This window comes from Hylaeus volcanicus, chromosome 1 (genome assembly GCF_026283585.1).
Source record: "Hylaeus volcanicus isolate JK05 chromosome 1, UHH_iyHylVolc1.0_haploid, whole genome shotgun sequence".
NCBI classification, from domain to species: domain Eukaryota; kingdom Metazoa; phylum Arthropoda; class Insecta; order Hymenoptera; family Colletidae; genus Hylaeus; species Hylaeus volcanicus.
In genome coordinates, this window is record NC_071976.1 from 35,966,939 (window position 1) to 35,986,643 (window position 19,705).

Consider the following 19,705-nt stretch of genomic DNA (forward strand, 5'->3'; position numbering starts at 1 on the left):
TACAACTTGCTTTTTTTCCTTTTTATTTTTGTACAGTTTGTGTCATACGCATTCGATTCAGTCGCATTTATTTCGTTACCTTGAGTATATATGTATACTCGTATAATAAAGTATATTGTCTATAATACAAATAGGATGTTAGTTGTATGCGGGATAGTACGAATAGTCGCGGCCATCGAACAGCTTTATTTATATAAAATATCCTAATCTTTATTAGAACATAGACATTACATGTCAACAGGCTTACATAACCATCCTATGTATCGTGTAACATGTATATTGTAATTTATTTATTCTCCTCGTCGTATTTATACTATGTATAAGAGTCATATGTATATATGCAGTTGCATTGCGATCTCCGCTCTTCGATGCGTCTCTCGTGTGATTTCAAGCCCTGTACACACTGCCCTTATGCATAATCGCGACGATACGCGTATTCTCAGATTGTGTGTTGCGTGAATGTGTATAGTAGCGCTATCGATACCCAAAATATCTGGGTACCACGAGATACCTAGAGAAATAAAAAGCGTACGCGTACGCTATGTTCGATGTTACCACGCGATATCAGATATGGTCCGAGTAGAATCGGATAAAGTTGAACACAGATGCTAAACGGGTATGAAATCGATGATGATTTATGATTAGTTATTTTAAATTGTTCACCATTATAAAAACGATAAATCTCATAATTATAAAATGTATTTCGTATAGCGAATCCGAAGTATACGTAAGCGTACCTGTGCAATTTTCGTAGGTACCAGGTCGCTAAGGTATCTCGGGTACCCGATGGAAATCGATAGCCCTGACGTACATGCGTGTGTGTTTTTCGTTAAATGTAGAATTTTCGTCGTACCTTGCAATCGTACATGTAAAAAGCGAATCGCATAAATTCCTTTATATCCTCTGTTGGACGCATTGTACGCATAGGAATAAAAAACGCACGCTCGATGAATTAACGAGTCATTAACGTCAATAAAAACCATGATGGTTGTGCCACTTTCCTTGCCGTGATCGTTACAGGATCAGTCGGGATAAAAGTGAACGCGATCATTAACATTATTATGTTTCGTTACAAACATTTATTACGAAATTATAGTGACATCTGCGTATCACAGGAGAGCTCAGTCGATTTTTTTTTTTTTCGTCTTCCAGGAACCACTCCATAATAATCGTGTCAGTATCTCTCATTTCCGTGAAACGTTACCGCGTGTATATTTACCAAAGAACAACGTTGCATCTTTGCTTTCTAGATCGATGAACCATACTGTAACATAAATTCAATCGTATTGTATGATTGACGATAGAAGAGATCGTTAGTTGATTAGCAACATCGAATGGAGTGGTCGCCATTTTTTTTTTTATCATCGTATCGTTTGGATGATTTTATTTATATTGCTCATCGTAGACCTTCGTTTCGTTTCTTCTTACGAGAGTATAGTAACAAAAAGTGAAATATAAAGTCCGTAAAATATAGACGCAGAGCATCGCAGGAACGCGCTGAATGACAACAGTTTCTTAAAATGTAAAATCATTATGGTACATTTGACGAACATTACTTGCTACAAGAAATATTCCTTGTCGTCCGGTAACCAAATTGTCAGCAGTTCGCGACTCTACGAACTATTCGTTATAGTTAGTAAGCATAATGCACTTTTAGAGCCAGACAAAGAATACCTCGCAACAAGTACCGCGAGTACTCGTGTATAGATCGAAAAAAAAACGCGTAAAGTTTTCTATATTACTAACATGTGTTTTTAACTGTTATAAAACAAGTACTGTAATAATAATCAATCTTTCGTGAAATCAACAAGAATTAGACAATAATTTACATTAAAAACACAAATAACCCAAGGTCTGATGTAAAATAAAAGAAAAAAATAAAAGTTAATCACAAATCGAACTATGCACGAATATGTACGATGTGTTTGTAAACTTGTTACAGATATTTAAATCCGCACCGAGGGAAGCATCGTCTGTGCTGAGCTATAATATTAATAATAATAATAATAATAAAAAATAAAATAGTAATAATCGGATTTCGTTTCAGACTTATTCTTATAGAGTCATTACTTCCTTTTATATACACATATACATATACACACAAATTGTATGTATGCACATGCAATTGAACGAAACGGCCTGCCCCTAGCGTTCGATTCGTAAACGTTGGTTGTAAAGAGAACACTAAGAGAAAAAAAAATTGGTAAAAACATTAATAGATAGAATATTCGATTCCCGTTGAGAAGGGTTGAGAAGACTATGTTAACGTCCTCGAAGTTAGTATGCTTCTTAAAAGCGAACCGGTGGCCCAAGTGAACCCCACCGAAACGAGTTACTCTAAGTTAAATGTAGCAAGAAATACTGGATTAATTTACGATCGTGGAAACGACGAAACAATCGTCGTCCAGAAGACTGTGAGAGACACTTGCGAAACTGCGGAACATGCGGACGTTTCGATCGTTACAACGCTAAAATCTCGTCTCGTTAAAACGTTTTCATCTGTATCTTTTTTTTTTTCTTTGTTGAAGAATAATTTTGCAGTTATCGAATTTCAGCAAGCAGAAACATGTGAGAACGTTCATCCTTACGCCCTACACGGCTATCTTCTCTATTCGGAGCAAAATTCTTACACGTTCGGACTTATTTAATAGAGCGTACGCAGAAATCGTTGCGTAGAAAAATTGAACAAATTATCACAAAACGAAACAATTCTGTGGCCTTTCTCCTCTTCCTTTTTGTTTTTGGATCATCAATTTTGCACGAGTTTTTTCTTACGCACGCGTATAGCTATACAAACAGATCGGGGTAGGACTCTGTGATAGGTTTACAACAAGCGACATTGACCCCTGTTCGTGCAAAATATAAATGCTAAATGTACAGAAGATTGGCGTTTACAGATCCTTTACATTTCTTCTTCACAAAATCTCTTAATGATACGGTACTAATAACTATATTAAAATAACGCAAGATATAACAATAGAATAAAACGTTGTACTGTTTGATGGTTTCTTTAGAGAGTTCTTGCATCTTTGTTTTTTTTTTGTTTACGTAAAAAAATTTATAACGTATTTTGATTATATAGACACAATAATATGGCGAGAATGTCGTGGCGAAAAATATGCTGGACACCAAAGGCTTTATGCGAATCATCGTATTACGTACTTCGTTACGCGTCGTAGAAACATTACGAAAAATAGTACCATCTAACCGAGGACATATTGTAGACAATTGAAAAATATATAAGCGTGATAGAAGTGCGAGAAAAAAAAAATGATTGAGTTAGGGAAACTGTCCTCGTACAAGGGAACACCGTGTCTAGAGAAAAGTCGTAAAGCTGACCTGCGAATTGAGGTTATGTGAGGTGAACTAAATCCCACGCAAGATATGAAACACATATTAGAATGCCGTTCATCAGGTAGCGAGTGAATTGCAAAGTCCAACTACGTTTTCCTTTCGATATCGTTCGCGATAAGTGAAGGTGCGATCTCCCTTCTATTATTTGGTACGCGACATCGTTCTCATTCGTTGAAAAGACTTAACAAAGCATCGTGCTTACTTGCCGCTTTGATGCAAACTATTCGTATATCGAACAACTTTATCATATCGCACGCGTTCTTTGGTATCCAACAGGCTTTCCCACGCCGATTTCGTGTTTGAACAGACATTAGTCGTGGTATGGGCAGTGAATGAACAAGCAAGTACCAATATTAAATGGGCAGACTCTCCCATTGAGGCGCCCATTCTGGAAGTCGTCAATCCACATTGGATGGCGGTGCGGCGTATCTGCTTCTTGAATCGGAATCTCCGTCGCATATGTACTTTCCTAAAAATGATAAGTCCCTTGTACAATCACGATGCTTTCGTGTGTCAATTCCGCAACGCTTATGTTGATGTGTCGCTTACCTGATACAAATCTGCGCTTTACTAAACTTAACCTATAGCCTGGGCCCAGAAGTTCGAATTCAACTCCGGACAATGTGGTCCCCTCGCAATTGAATTGAGTAAATATCGTTCCTTGATTCCCTGGCCCATGTGCGAGCTCGACTCGCGCTTTCAAAGAGCCCACGCCGTTACCCTCGCTATGTTGAGACAACTCTGTGAACTTCCATAATACTCGATTCGTATCCGCTAACCACTGAGCCTGTGGCTTACTGTTCAACGATTTGAAACCACCGTCTATGGGCGCTGCCACGTGGAGATTTAGCAGAGGGCTCGGGGAAGCCATGGCGCGACTGTTGTATTTATAATCGATCTAGAAAACACGTAAAATGCTTGTTTAATAATTGCATTATACGGTAATGCTTCTACCGGATGCGTATAAATATTTACGCAACGTTTAAAATATATACCCTAAGGTCGGTGTGTGTTGTCTCGCACTTCCAATACGCCACTAACTGGAAAGGACAAGAGCCCGCGCCCTCCTTACACTTGATTTGATACTTGAGTATGTCGACGTTAAAATAGGAAGCTGTGGGATTTTGTTCAGCCTGTTTACGTAACAATGTAGTTAAGGCACTCATGTTGAATTCGAAAATTGTACTTTCGACGGTTGTCTGCGTGGCATCCCTGCGTGCGATTAAAACTTGTTTACAAACTTGCACGCGCAAATCCACCTCGTTATTATTATCGGATCGTCCCACAAGTATCACGACGTCTAATGTTACCGCTGTATTTTGCAGTCACCGGAAACGACGTGTTACATAATGGGACGCACGAATACGACTTACATGCTGACGAGCTGATTATTAGGAAACAATTTTTCCAGTCTGCTGCTGTTTCTCACTCGAAACGTTAACTTTGCTGGACTCGGATTGTTCGCTAGCACAGCAACGATACCGGCGGGAAACGATAACATCATGTCCCCGCTGAGCTTCACCTGACATCGAGTCTCGTCGGTACCCCTAAAGTAAGAGTGTACTATTTCATGGAAGGCAACCGCCAGAGGAATCGTATCCGCGAGGCCGATCGTCAGCGGAGAAGGACCTCTGGAAGAACCGACCCCCACGCCAGCGGTGCGAAATTCCAAACTGGCCACGCTATCCGCTCTCGATATCGTCGCTGGCGACGACCTACCCCTTGGAGAGGGGCCTTCACCTCGTCGGGACGGCGGTCTAGGAATGATAATAGATCCTGTCGGAGTGGAAGATGCGGATTGCTTTGGGGGTAAGGCCGGAGTGATGTCTCCTACTTCCGAGAACAAGTCTCCATCTGCGAGGATCAACGATAGTTACATTCCGTTCGCTTCGACAGGGCGCGGTGGTACACAGTTAGATCATTAAGTTCCGAAGACCAGGTCTTTTTCAAAGCATTTAGAAGCGTGTGTTGTGTTATGACGGCGTGCTGTTTCGTTTCGTTCGACAGACATCGACACGGTTTAAGACGTTTCGATACATTCGTTCCTAAATGCGGTCGCTACACGGTACTAGAACTTAATGCTCCACTTTAGCGCATAACCCCGGACAAGGCACAAAAAGCGTCCCGATGAGCTGAGAGTGCAATAAGAAGCGACTCTTTACACTCACCAGGGAACCGCGAGTGAGGGTGTGTAGGTGGTGCGGATTGTGGCGGCTGTGGTTGAGGCGTCGGTGACGAAGACAGTGGCGGAGGACTTTGCAATGGCGCGTACGGATGACTACCAGTCGGCGTCGAGGCGCTCGAAGGTGTACTGCTGGGATTGAACAAGTTTAGGCCAAGTAAATCTGAGCTTGGCTTACCTCCTAATTGCTGTGACACTGACTGAGACCTTTTCATGTGGTGATCAGAGTCGGTGTTCGATCCTCTGCGTCCCTGATAGAAGCGAAACAATGTTATTTAAACGATCGATATACGAAATATATCTTAAATATCTGAAAACGTAAGAAAACAATTGAACGTACCGTGGGTGCAGGCGATAACGATAAATTCTCCACCGTTGCCCTTAGCTCGTCTACGCTGGCACTCATCGGTGCTCCGCCATTGCTGAGAGGCTTTATTTCCACCCTGATCTTTCTCTCCCTCTCGTCTTCGGAATCGGTATCCGAGCTGGAATAAAATCCCTTCTCGTTCTCCCACGGATCCGATTTTGGTCGGATACAAAAACCGTCTTCGTCCACTTCCGGTGTCGGTGTTTCGGACTTTCTGCTGTCCTCCTTGTCCTCCCTACCGTAGAATTAGGAGAGTTCAGCGGGGACGCAGTTTTACATGTTCCAGCAGGCCCAGTGCATTTTTGTGTACGTACGACATGAACTACGCTACTTTAATTTTCTTGCAAATAGTGACTTCTAAAGAGGATACTTCTTTTTCTTTTCTTTTTTTTTTTTTTTTAATTCTTTTGCTTAGCAATACTGTCGTGCCTTAATGAATAGAGTGCTGACGAAAGCAAAACGTTATAATAGGAAAATATGGAGCACCAATTCCGCAACCAAGTCTCTCTTTGATGAATTCGGGCCGAAATCTATATCGGACTTTGATCAAACAATCATACTTTAGCGATCTTGGTATATGAAATTGATCTCGAGTGCACTAGATCTGCTGAACGTGCGTATACTGACAGGTCAGACTTTTCTTCTTTGTTGCTGTTCGTTTCCACGACATCCTTCTTCTTTTTTGCCTTCTTTTCCTTGCGCTTTTCTCTCCTGCTGCGAAGAAACCCTGTTGGTCGTGGACGCACGATATATAGAAAACAAAGCGACTCTTAATTTTTATTGTTAACCCGAACAGACGATATGAAAGACTCTAAAAGATGTAGAGTAAAATACAATAATAATTCTTAATTGATCTCCTATCGAAATCGACAAAAATTAACTTTCTCTTATGCATACATAAAAAAAAAAAAAGATAATAAGATCTTATATCTATAAATTAAAAATTAATTGTAACTCTGATACATTAAAACTGTAGCTATACAAGGTTCGTTTAACTACGTCGATATAAGAGACGAACAATTCTGGTGAAAGTTGTCGATCGAATGAAAATGATCGACCCTTAAAACGTAAAGGTAAATAAAGTAACTATGAACTAAAACTAAAAAGCGAAAAAACTACGTTTGCGGTGTCAACATATTCGTACTGAAAGTTAATGTAAATAATAACTTATATTAGAAACTAATGGAAACTTGTAATCTAATGATAGGTGAAAATCAATTTACTTTCCAAGTGTTTGAGGCGTAGCGCAACGTGATCAAATAACGTCTACGATAAAAAAGAAAACTGAATGGTCACCGGATCAACAATCAGCAGATGCATTCTCTATGAGCTTTCTAATTATGACATTCTCTGATTATGCTGATATGAATTTCGGCGTCTATTAAATCGATACTTTCGCTATAATCTGTATAACCCTTTTGTGGACGAGTATTTAATAGTTCTGAAACTCGTATCAGCATTCTTTCTTTCTTTCTTTGTTTTTTTTTTTTTTTTTTTATTTAAAGAAAGATGCTATAAGGCTTTCACGCCTGCATTAAATCAGACAATAACATTAGATAAGGAGTACAAAAAGTAGCGTAGGTAGCACGTTACATTAGCATAGATTTAGGAAAACCCATAAACACCATCACCAAATCAAAATCCTATAGAGATCTGCAAAGGTTCCAGTCTCATCTTAAATTGTTTTTCTAACAATTACACGTTCTACGATAAACGTCAGATACGTTTCTCAAGACAACAGAACGGTACCAGATTGCGCAATCTCCACATATACTTCTATTAAATCGTGGACCATACGATACCACATGTTCTGCAAGCAAGAACACTATCGGACATGCAAGGAACAGTGTAGACGTGGGACGACGAAATTTTGTGATTCCAAAATCTTTTGGATCTTAGAAAGATCTTAGAAAGATTATCGGATAATCCCAAGTGTGGCATTACAAACATCCAAATATTGAAAAGAAAAAAGAAAAATGAAAACAAGTCGCGGTATAACGAGAACATATTTACTGTTAACTACCCTCGACGATAACACGACTAATAAATAAAAAGGGTTGCTTGCAGAATCACATTACGCTATTACGAAGGATATCTGCACTTGGAAAATAAATACAAGTACGAGTGAGCCATGCAGTAACAGTCTCTTAAAAATGGCTCACCTTCGGCCCCGTCAGTAGCAAACCCCTCATTTGTATCTCAACGTTATTCAAGTCCAACTCCCTTTATTCGATTAATTCTATATGAACACGTGTTTATTTCAAGAGAACGGTAGAAAGTTTCAAAAATTATATCACGACTGACATACCAAGGTAGGCTTCTTATGGATTGAACTTTAAATGTCGCTGGCATTCTTATGAAAACGGAGAAGATTAATCTATGAAGATATCCACAATAAACCACTGCGAACATTATCAATTTGAATTTCAGAAACTTTCCAATAGAACAGTTTTCTTAGGTCTAACATTGAATCGAATCGATGATGTACTTTCTATTGGTTGAACGCAACGTAAACAAATATACATGTAAAATTTTACAATGAGTTGTGTTGATAGAAGAACCCCTTGGTCTATGTTTACATAAAAGATTGTTAGAAAAACAATTTATAAGTAACAATTTATGAAGAGTGTTAAATCACCTGTTAGATTACCATGTAAACCTAAAGCTACACAGCCTATTATCTAAGCAAGCCTGTTTCAGTGTTAGTCCAATGCGAACGAGAAATATTTCTTCCCTCTAACGAAGGACGTTTCTCTAAATAAAAGTATGACAGCTAACGTACCTCCGTGTAATGCCTCAATGCAAGTTAACGTATTTTAAAGCGAAGAAATATTTTTAATGTGCTCCAAAAACTAAAAATATAAATCAATGTTACATAAACACCTCCTCTAACTGTGTGTGAATTAGCATCAAATCATTAATCACTTTACAGTGTGATTCTATGCATGTAACATTAATTTAATGTGCTTAAACAATGTTAGTATACGTACACTGCTGATCTAAAAGAGTGCAGAGTGGAGGAACCATAATACGCGTTACCACTGTAAGTCACCAGATATTTCATTTAACCACATATCCTGTACGGCCGTAAAAGATATTGTACAAAGAAAAAAAAAAATATATGATAATATAATTGTCACCAGATACTACAGATAGAGAACAACCGATAGAGCAAGACAAAGATAAAGGTGTATAGAAGGAGTACTGAATGAAAGGTGGTCATTTGAAACCATATGCAAATAGTTTCTCTATTAAAGATACTCGATTGAACGAAATTTCGATCTATTGTTTTTTTCAAGATTTTCGTGATAGCTAATTACATCTCATTGCGCTAGTACGAAAGAATAAACTGTCAGATAACACTTGATTAGATATTCGCAATATTCGTAAGAAGACCACCATTTAGACACGTTTAAAAATGAATCTATTAATTTCAATAGACTTGAATATTAATTTTTTTGCAAATAGTTTGTACGAAGATTTGAAAAAAAAAAAAATGTTACAGAAAGCTGTTGCAACGTACTAACGACATACCCTCACCTAGATCAATTTTAACTAGTTATAGAGAAAAGCAAAGTCTTTGAAGAATTTTTTATATGTATGTACAATAGTACCATGTAAACGGTAATCTAAATAGTTAATCCAAAATGCGTGTATTGGATATGGTAAGGGTACAGGTAATCACAATGTAAGCAGTTACATTTAGATCCTCTGAGAGGGTTCCTGGAGATGCTGGGAGGTGGAACAGCAGGAGGCAGGTTGTTCCCCTGAGGAGTTGCAGGTGCCGAACCAGACCCTGCTTGCTTCTGTTTGTCTGAAACAACACTCATTGCTCATATCTTTGAATAATCTGTGCCTCCGAATGGCCCTTTTTTCTTCATCTTGCTGTTTACATATTACTTATATCTATTACGATTTTATTACAGTTTGCACTTTCAGTGGTGTAAATAGCACTCCAGAGGGGCGTTTACTTCATTCAAATGCTAATATATGTAGAATAGAAAGTAAATAGAATTTTAAGATTACTTTTCTCATAGTATAGTCTTTTATATATCTTCCTTTACTATGGAAATTCCTCTAGTTTTAATATTCATTGTTTATACGAATATGAAAAAAAAAAAAATGTGTACGTGGTAACCCCCTGGAATACACAATAATTTATAATGTCATCCTCCACCTATTGTTAGATTGTAACGCGCAAGCATTGTAACACAACCACATAAGCATAAAGTCAATAAAATTGTTTTGCATATGCCTAGATTGATAAATCTGTGAACGAGTGCTAAAAATAAATTGAACAAGTGTATACATGTGAACAGTAAAATGATACTGCTGTGGTAAATAAAAATTGCAAAATATATCTACCAAGACATAATGTAACCAACTTTCAAATTCATTCTTTAAATTCTCATTAACGATCAACGATTATTCGTAATTTAAAGTATCGCGGTATTTTAATGATTTTCTTTAATTACTTTCGTTTCTTAATTGCAGACCAATGAAAGAGAATTGTGTCGATACAGAAACACTAATTCGTATATTATGTTAAGGTAGATAGTAACTATTGCAATCAAAAGAGAATAAAATCTTGTAAATTCTGTTCAATTTTAAAAACAAAACCTACCCTGGGAGTTGGACATGAACAGGTTGAGTAGCGAGGTAGTACGGCGGGAAGCCTTGGTGGCTTGTGCATGTGACAGTTCTCTATCCCTTTCATTCAGTCTTTCGTTTTCTTTTTCTTGTACCCTCCCCTTTTCCTCATCCACCTGATTACCCTCCCCCTTTAATCCCTGATCTTTTTTTGAACTGTGAGTGTTACCAGCAACTCCTGTTTCTCCATTAGCTCCTTTTGATGTTTCCTTGGGTGTTTCAACCGTGCTATCCGATTGAGAATGACTGGTCAGGTCTGCCAAATTTGTCATGACTTCTTCATATTCGATCATACCTAATTCATAGAGATATTATACAGAGAATGTTTAGGCGGCTCCCATCCGTGCGTTACAAGACTGTTTACCTGGCTTCTCGAAACCTGTATACTTGCTTTGAACAAACTGTTCTAGTAACTTGTCCACAGTCATGTCCAGACATTGACGTTTAAAATCGATATGGACCTGACCAACTTGTTCATGATTTGTTTGCAAGACATCTGCGTAAATATTTAAAAACTCCTTCATATGTTTCAAGTGAGTCTCCTCTACATCTTGGAACCGCTTAGCAAATAAAAGAATAGATTCATTAGTATTGTTTTCTTGCCGAGAAATCTTGTAAAATAGATAATCTGAACAAATACCCTGCATGCTTGAGTCATTTTGGTTTGAAAATCGTTTCTTATGACCATGTATTTGTCTACCAAAGTTTTATAATCATCCTGTGCCTTTTTAAATTTTATTTCTGCTTTTTCTAATTCTTTCTGGCTGGCATTGTCTTTCCTCAACTTTTCCAATTCCAGACCCTTTTGCATACACATATCTTTCGCTTTGTGCAAAGTCACGGTAATGCTTTGTATACTTTGTACAACTTCCAAGGTGGATGACTCTTCTTCTTTTACCTAGATATCGTTCGTTTTATATTTATTACTACCGAGATATTATTCTTTTTCTTGTAGTGTAAATATAATTGAAAACACAATTACTCATAAAATGACATTAATTAATTAGACATTCTAGATAATTACATTGTTAAATTAATTTAATAAGCATTATGTATATATCTTTGCAAACGCTACAGTCTGAGGGAACCTAGCGACCTGACTGTGGGCGGATACTGATAAGGTATGAAATATGTGAAGTGATTCATAATACAACACGATAAATAATTGTAACAAAAATACAAAAAAATTTTAATTGACTCCAAACAAATAAACGAATGTATTTTATTATACAAATTTTCTATGAATGCTAATGTAATCTCTATCATTTTATAAATTAAAATTGGTTTATTCCTAAATATAGAAATTACAAAAGCAGTATTACATACAGCCTTATGTTTTTTATGCAATTCATCTGCATATTTTGATACATCTTTGATTAGTTCGGCGACCCTTTGGGCCATCTGCAAGTGCAAACTTGCAAGTTTTTCTGCTGCACCTCTTAGAGCAGCCCAAACTGGTGCAAATGTTCCTTGGGTACCACTGCTATTACCAACTTGCTTAGCTACCTTGCTAAGAAGCTTGTAATTGTTTTCTTCTATGGCTGATCGTTCTTTCAAAAACTCAGCCAACTCCTTACTTGCGACTACACCATGCTTCATGTTATGATATAACACGTCAAATCCATTATTCTTTTCGCCCTTAAATCATAAAACATGTATTTTCAAAATAATGAAATTGTAATTTCTAATACCTGAGTTTTCATCTCTTAAATGCAAAGTTTGATAGCATACATTCTCTACAGTGTCATTAGTTACAATTGTGTATATTGGTATCAAATTTTAATATAACTTATTTACCTACCAGCAAATAACTGACAAGCATTTATGATTATTGAAACAATGATTTTTGTGTGGAAGAAAAAAAGATTCCATTCGCAATTACAATATCACAACAGAAGGAGATACACTAAAACTGTACTTAAGACCACTTAGCCACTTAACACTTGAACCCTGATCATGCTGTAAACTCATGTAGCATAGGACTCTTGAATGACATCTGTACAATAAGCCGTCATTACATATTATTACTCTTGTCAACCCATTGTACATATTACTTGCTACACACAACTCACTGGACTGTACTAACGAAAAACAATAAGTAATTCAAAATAAAAGACTCATTTTTTAACTAAAGAAGTTAAATACTACGATACTTGTTTATTAGATGCAAGTTTCATCATTCCTTATTTAAAATATCAGCATTATTTTCTGTGCGTAATCTTTTATAACCAGAATTTTAGGAGAAGTGAAAGGAAGTAGTAGCTATCTTATCTATACCCTGTTTTTGTCAGGGAGAACAATGTCATGTCTTCCAGAAGATTAAACCATCATAATTATATAGCGATGAACATTTTTATACCATAAAAAGTAGATATGTTATAGTAGTAGGGATTAAACTTACTTACTAAGGCCACCTATAGCTTTCATTTGCTTCAACGTAAACATACATACAATTAATAGAATCTTATTGGTGCAAGATTTGATCAAAATAACGTTTCCATGTTACTCTGTCAAAGCTAACAATCTTAGTTCTTTCTCGAGGTCCAAACGCATACAATAGAGTACGGCGTTCCTCGAAACTTTCATACGGTGAATCGCAGAGACGACACGAAGATGAGATGACAGGGAGAGGTGAATGCGTAACCTTGCATTCGCGAGAAGAGCGAAGAAGACGAGCGTGCCGCGTAACACGGAGAAAAAGAGACAAACGAGTACGACCATGATAAGGCACAAGAAAGAGAGAGGAAAAAGCCTTTCATTGAGGGGAATGCGTCGACTTGTACGAGAAATAGTGTTACCGTTGTACGACGTGCAGGGACGGTTACGAGGAGTTTGTCGCGTTTATACGCTCGAGGACGAACGAAAAGGAAAGGACGAGGGGGGTTTGTTCCCGTACATAACCTAAATTCAACGGGATTGACATTCTAGGATAAAATCTGGAAGACACTCACCCAAAAGTAGTCGGCGAAATCCACAGTCATGTTGGAACCGCGATCAGACCATCATAATTTATCTTCTGATGTACCAGGCCACACTGTACCGTTAATAACGAACCATTGACACACACATATACACACACACACAGGGTACCATACACGACGAAACCGTTTGAGCCGTACGACGAGACGTAACTCAATTTACGACAAACCACCAACGTAACGTTTTCGTGCTCGGACGTTTCGAGCAGAACGAGCGCGCTCGACCGCGGAGACACGGGTCAACTTATTTCGTTTATCTCCGTCGTTCGCAGCTCTCTCTCTCTTCCTCGTAAATGCCGTGTGACGCCATCTTGCCAGCAACGGTCGAAGGCACGAACGGCCACGGTCGGTAAAAAAAACGTTCTTTTTCACAACGTGACCAAACGATCCAGATTATGCGGGAATTTCATCTCTGTTCGTGTTTTGCTATTTTCTTTAATCCATATGTTGCGGTATGAGTTGCATCGATGACTTATGAATCCGGTCGTGTTACTTCTTGGACTGCAATTTTATATTTGCATGGAAGGATCAGGGTCCAAATTGTTTACAAGCGTAAAGTTGAGATCGAAAGAAGTCGAAACTATTTACACTTCGGCGGAGATGGTCGAAATTTTATTTGAAAAACTAGGTGAATGTGCTCCCAATATTTAAACGGAATTTTTTTATCGCGGATGTCTAAAGTCCCCGATGTAAGGCCCCGCCGCGCCATATGGTTGGACTGCCCCTCCTCTGAGAGGGCGTGATCACGATACATAATCTGCAGGATACAGGCACTGATAATTAACAATCTAACCTTTATATCTTTTGTTCTCGTTTTGGGAAGGTGGTTTTAGATAATGATAACTCTTGCGTTATCGAGGATGTCCTAAAATCATGACACAACTAAAATACGCGTTACTTGGGAATAGTATCGATCTATGCATGCATTGCAAACGTTTCTAAGGGTACCACAGACTAAATTCACTAAAGAGGCGTTGACGATATGAATTTTTCGAGAATCCTCTTACAAATTAGGAACCGATCGCTTACTTCCGGTAACGCGACCGGAACTTGGCCTACGTTTTCATCGCTGTAGATAACCCTTTCACTTCCCCTCAAAGCATGTTTACAGCGTAAGATATAGTTGAACGATTTACCACGGCGGCGCTACTGGATGCTCAGGGCCGAGCATTTTTTTGGTATCCTAAAAACAGCCCCCAATTTTCCTCGACTTTCTTTTTTGTCTTCAAAATCCGAGCCTTTCGTAATTCCCGTAAAAAGAAACGTACAAGAATTATTAATCAGAGTGTAAGCTCGATGTCAGTCCCGAATACTCTCGTGATAACATTACTCTAAATATCATATCCGATGACGCAGATCGTACTATATTTCGCGGGTATTTTACTACCCTTCGAGCTTGCTTACTACCCTTGTTATTTCGTCCGAGGAGAGCGTATTTGAATCGATGACTTAATCGATCGATAACGTTAAAAAAAAAGGGAAAGAGAATAGAGAGAACGGGTTAGATATTAGTTAGTAAAATTCGAAAGGGGCGGCAGTTAGGTAGAGAAAGGTCGGAAGACGGGAGGCGTGGCCTCGTGTAATCAGCTCAGGGTAGTCCAGTGTCCTTGCGCATATCCAGTGGCTATACGCTATACGTTACACATGTACTGTAGCTCACGTGTGTATCCTATATACGGAGAAGAGAGAAGTTCCGAGCGTTATCAATCACTCTCGTCGCTGGACCGAAAGGTGTATTCGTCTCAGCGGCTGTCGACAGGTAGAACGACCCAGTTTCCGTGGATCGAGGATCACGACGATGCCCGCGAACAAGGGGAACCTGTCGACGCCTCATAAAGAAAAACCCGGGAACGGTTTAACCAACGCCGCCGCCAAGAAGAAGAAACGCTGCACCGTTAAGCATAAAAAACATTGCAAGCAATATCTGGTGAGTGAGCCGACACGAAACGTTAATTCCTTGCAAGCGAACGGCCATGTTGCGATCGAGTCGAGAGCGATGCGTGCGTCTTTCTTCTGTGCGAAATATTTCGTGGCTATCTAGATACGAACGCGAATAGATCATCGAGAAACGTTTCTCGAGAATAATTGACTGCGGCTTTTCCTTTTTATTTTCGTTTTTATTCCCTCGCGATAAAAACTAGTACTTCGTTCGTACGATCGTGCGTGAAATTTCGAGAGTCGCGTCATAGAACGGATTAGGTTATGTGGCGCAGACGTCTCGAGTCGAAACACAGTAGGGTTTGTTCACCTTTACCGATGCATGGTCCAAGTGTTACGAGTTGCAACGATCGATCCGGTGCAAGCATGCCTCGGTGCCGGTCACGATGCAATTTTCATTTCAGGTTCCTCCTATGATTTAACGTGCCGCGTCGAAACGACCGAGTAATTTCCATATTTCTCTGGCGTTCGAACATGTATGCGGTGCTCCGATTTTTCCCATTCGACGTGATAAATTATTCATTCGGCGGGAACGATTGGCAAATTCTTATCTCGTAACGATTTGTTTCTCGCTAGTTTCGCGGGGCCGATAGCCTTTCGATCTCGCGTTGTATCTTTAATTCGTTCACAGGACTCCACCTCTGTATATATACCTCGTATTTTCTTTCAAGTTTCGACCACCCCACGCTCTACATTGTCTCGAAATTTTCAATTAATATCCGCAAAGGGCAAATTGATACGAGATAAAGTTCCCTGAATCGGAAACGTCTTGCCACGATGTATTGGGCTGTCTGGAAAGTCCATGCCGATTTTTGGTAGGCGGTACAGGTCTGAATATGTCGGAATGACTGAAAATAAATAACACGTATACATTCCTTAAAAGGTGGAAAAGTTGCGGAACAAAATGGTACATATATAATTCAATAAATATACATGAAAATTCAAATATGCCTTTGAATTTTTCTTAAAAACAGGCACGAATTTTCCGGACAACCCAATATCTACTTCGCGTGCACACCGACGACTCTGAACCTCCGAAGTCCAACTGTATAATGTGACAATATATAAACAACGTTTCTTAAATACATCATTTGAATGTTTTATTTTTTAGGGCCCTTGTTTGACCTAACCCAGACCCGCATTCGAATAACCCCATTCCTTGCAACAATTTAGAGAGTATGTACCAGTCTAGCACCTGTACGAATTCCCATACACGTTACTTGATCAAGCACGTTCGATGTTGCGGATCTTCATTGCTAATTAGAAGAGACACGACACGCACCTACGATATGCACCTACGTTATCAGCGGAAATGGGCAAACCTCTTGTTTAAATAAAAATAACAGTTCGTAGAACGAGCGATCAAACGCAATACGTTTTATTCGTCACTCGTTATTCGAACAAAATTTTGCCCATTTTACGTTGTAACGCGACGGTGAAACAGACGCGAGAAGAATCGACGCGTGTAATCGCGTTTACATCAAAGTCGTGCGTTTTCACGAGCTGTGGAACACGCGATAGACAGGCCTAGCCGTGTATTAGCAACTTAGGAAGCACGTATTGATTTCTAAGAACGCCAAGAAAAAGAGGTTGGTGCTGATTCGGCGAGAACAAAAGACGACACCAATTCCACTTCTGCAGTCCACTTGAACCACTTGGTATTATGTCTCGTAGGCGCAGAAGTTGGCAAAGCCGGTATTGGCTTACCTATCGTGAAAGAAACCGGGGACACCTTCCCTTATTTTTCTAATTCTATAGAACCGTGTAAATTGCAATCGTAATGGCTCGGTATTCAAAGGGTAATTACGACCATTCAAAGAATTCTACTCTGAAACTGCTGATGGCTTGATGCGTCGATTGCGACCGACGATTGAAAGTAAAAAGAGACGACGACGCGAGAGGGAACAAAAACAACGGAGAATCGTTAAAAATATCGAATATAAATGATAAATAAATAAATAAAATACGATGAACATTTTTGGTGCGATCGACACCGACGTGCACCGAGTAACAACGTAATTCATGCAATTCGAGCAGGTGCCGTTCGCGCGAGCAAACGCGACGGCTGCAGCGAACGGAAGCGGAAGTCGAGCGTAACTTAACAACGATATGTGTGTGCGGTGTACATACGTGCGTGCGGCCGCGTTTAACGCCGCACTTTATTGAACTTTGCACGCCGTCGTATCATTTCTTCCATTCTCGAATTGGCCCGCCTATTAGCGACGTAATTAAACGCGTTAAACTCGTTACGCGCGACGTTTGATCGATTCTAATTTACCGGTTTTCCAGCGGCCGAGGGCGAGTCTGAGGGAAAATTATTTCAAATAATAACGCCGACGTAAACGCTGCGGACGACCGTTACGTAATTGAACGTACACGCAATGACCTAAGCGTTGCCATACTGTACAGGCTGTTTAACAAGCGGCGGGTAGTTTCAGAGAGGAATTCTATCGGAACGAAGTTACACGACAATTAAAAGTTACGTAACTACGATCGAGATTTCTTTTCACTTTTCGATCTATACGGAAGGTGTGATTAGAGAGAAACAAAAGTTTTAGAGGACTCGTATTATAGAAAACTACGTTTGGAGAATCCTGATCGTGTTTTCGAAGGAGTTTCGTTGTTCCTATTGTTCTTTTGAAAGCGCCGTTGCTCGTCGGGCGAGATAAGTCCCCAGGAAACTTCGGAAACAGCCATTGTCCGTTCGATTACAGTAATTTCTGACGATCGGCGATAAATCCGTGGAAAAAAAAAAATAGGGATAGACGGCGAGACGCTCGACTAAAGATTTTAATTAACCCACTTGCGCCTGCATAGACGTCGGCCCCCGGGCTTGGTTCGTTTTTAACGAGGCGTGGGTGAGATTCCCGCGGAAAGGGAATTAAATCGAGCCGTCGACGTCTCTGCCCTTTGTTAGGTATCATAATGTCCTATAATTTCATTAATTTCCCTCGTCGTCGCTCACTCCCGGTTACCCGCGAAAATTTGCTATCGTCGCGAAACGCTTTTTCGATTAACCGCGGAAATTGGGCCAGTCACCCGCTGCGTAACGTGTAAACAATAATTCGAGCGCTCACCACCGATGAGCAATTTATTCTACGGAGTGATTCTCTTCCCCTTTTCATCGTTAGCCGTACACGTTGCGAGAGAAACGCAAAAAACGGCTCTTATACTTTGCCCGCGGCGACGACCGATAGGCGCATTATTCGTGCAAACTGGTTTTCAACGATCTATAAATTACCAGACGTAATCGGACGACTCTTCGCGCGAAGATCGAACGGATACATACGGTTACAATTATTTTCATCCACTGTCGAAGAAGAAAATTATACGTTGGAAACGATAGCTGTGCGCCAGCGCGAGACTTGGCTTCGCAATTTGTTGCATCGAGTTATTTCGAGGAAACAACTTTAAATAAAAATGTACCACCGAAACTGTTTGGTTTCATCTCGTCTTGTTCAATTTGTTTTTTGAATTTTCGATAATGCCTCGAGTGAAAAAAATTCAATAAAGCCAAACTCTCTTCTGGCCGATGTAAAAAATCATGCGAAAATACTTTTCCTTTTTTCCAAAACACTTTTTCTCTCATTTCTAACTATCGATAAAATTGTAAAATTAACATCGAAAGATCCGGGAAAGGTTAAATTGTAATTAAAAAATGTATAGCGCTTTCCTTAAAGACGTCCCGAGCCTGAAATTTTCATAGCAACATTCGTATCTTCGTTTCGATGGCGAACTACTCTACACGGTCTTGTTAGAAGCATGTCGAGATCCCAGAAACTCGTGCCTGCATACGATAGAACGTCCTCCTATTCTAGCCGCGAATAGTTCGTCGACGGTATATAAAATTCAACGCTTTACCCATTAGCTTGCACGCCACGTCCACGCGGGGTCATGAATATTTATACCAGTAAGGTAAGTATTAATTTCGCATGTCGGCCACACGTTTTGTGTTTCTTTGCCGTGGATTCGCCACGCGATGACGTTCCCCGCTATTCCTCGATAATTGCTTATTATAACGCCGTGTTCTCGCACGTACACTCGTGGATTCCGAATCATAGAGGCGCCGATCGGAATACGAATCAGAGGCCTTCGTTGTTCGATTGTGTATATCGGGCTGTACTGCAATTATTCGGCCTTTTCAATTACGCGCGTAACAAGTTTATTAACAAAAACAATTCGCGGAATGGAATGTTCACCGTCGTTTATATTCGACCGATCACCGCCTTTTTCACG

General features: G+C 39.5%; 2 protein-coding genes across 15 annotated transcripts in view; one reads left to right on the plus strand and one right to left on the minus strand.

The window, feature by feature from the left end:
* Window positions 1–184: 184 nt before the first annotated feature.
* Window positions 185–13,773, minus strand: LOC128879524 (F-BAR domain only protein 2). 8 transcript variants are annotated; one of them, XR_008457646.1, is made up of 15 exons: window positions 13,505–13,773; window positions 11,880–12,191; window positions 11,194–11,451; window positions 10,918–11,113; window positions 10,528–10,848; window positions 9,604–9,717; window positions 8,894–8,944; window positions 6,531–6,630; window positions 5,877–6,138; window positions 5,523–5,787; window positions 4,728–5,208; window positions 4,350–4,566; window positions 3,904–4,252; window positions 3,703–3,823; window positions 185–1,264 (listed from the first exon to the last, which is right to left on the minus strand). XR_008457646.1 is itself a non-coding variant. In XM_054128753.1 (14 exons), the coding sequence occupies exons 1-14, from the start codon at window positions 13,532–13,534 to the stop codon at window positions 3,753–3,755; spliced, it is 3,027 nt and encodes a 1,008-aa protein (XP_053984728.1). In that variant the 5' UTR covers window positions 13,535–13,773; the 3' UTR covers window positions 2,845–3,752. The 8 variants fall into 8 exon arrangements, 7 of the variants coding, with proteins under 7 accessions (XP_053984728.1, XP_053984742.1, XP_053984772.1 ...); XM_054128753.1 differs by lacking the exon at window positions 185–1,264 and having other exon boundaries at window positions 2,845–3,823; XM_054128767.1 differs by lacking the exons at window positions 185–1,264; window positions 8,894–8,944 and having other exon boundaries at window positions 2,845–3,823; window positions 13,505–13,772.
* Window positions 13,774–15,043: 1,270 nt separating this feature from the next.
* Window positions 15,044–19,705, plus strand: part of LOC128879552 (protein piccolo) — a 59,020-nt gene continuing 54,358 nt past the window's right edge. For 2 of the 7 annotated variants that reach the window (XM_054128874.1, XM_054128838.1), the window contains exon 1: window positions 15,045–15,458. In XM_054128874.1, the coding sequence (XP_053984849.1) occupies window positions 15,330–15,458 (129 nt within the window). In that variant the 5' untranslated portion in view covers window positions 15,045–15,329. Of the gene's footprint in view, window positions 15,459–19,705 lie in introns of all 7 variants that reach the window. The other 5 variants (XM_054128821.1, XM_054128863.1, XM_054128829.1 and 2 more) reach the window with 5 other exon arrangements.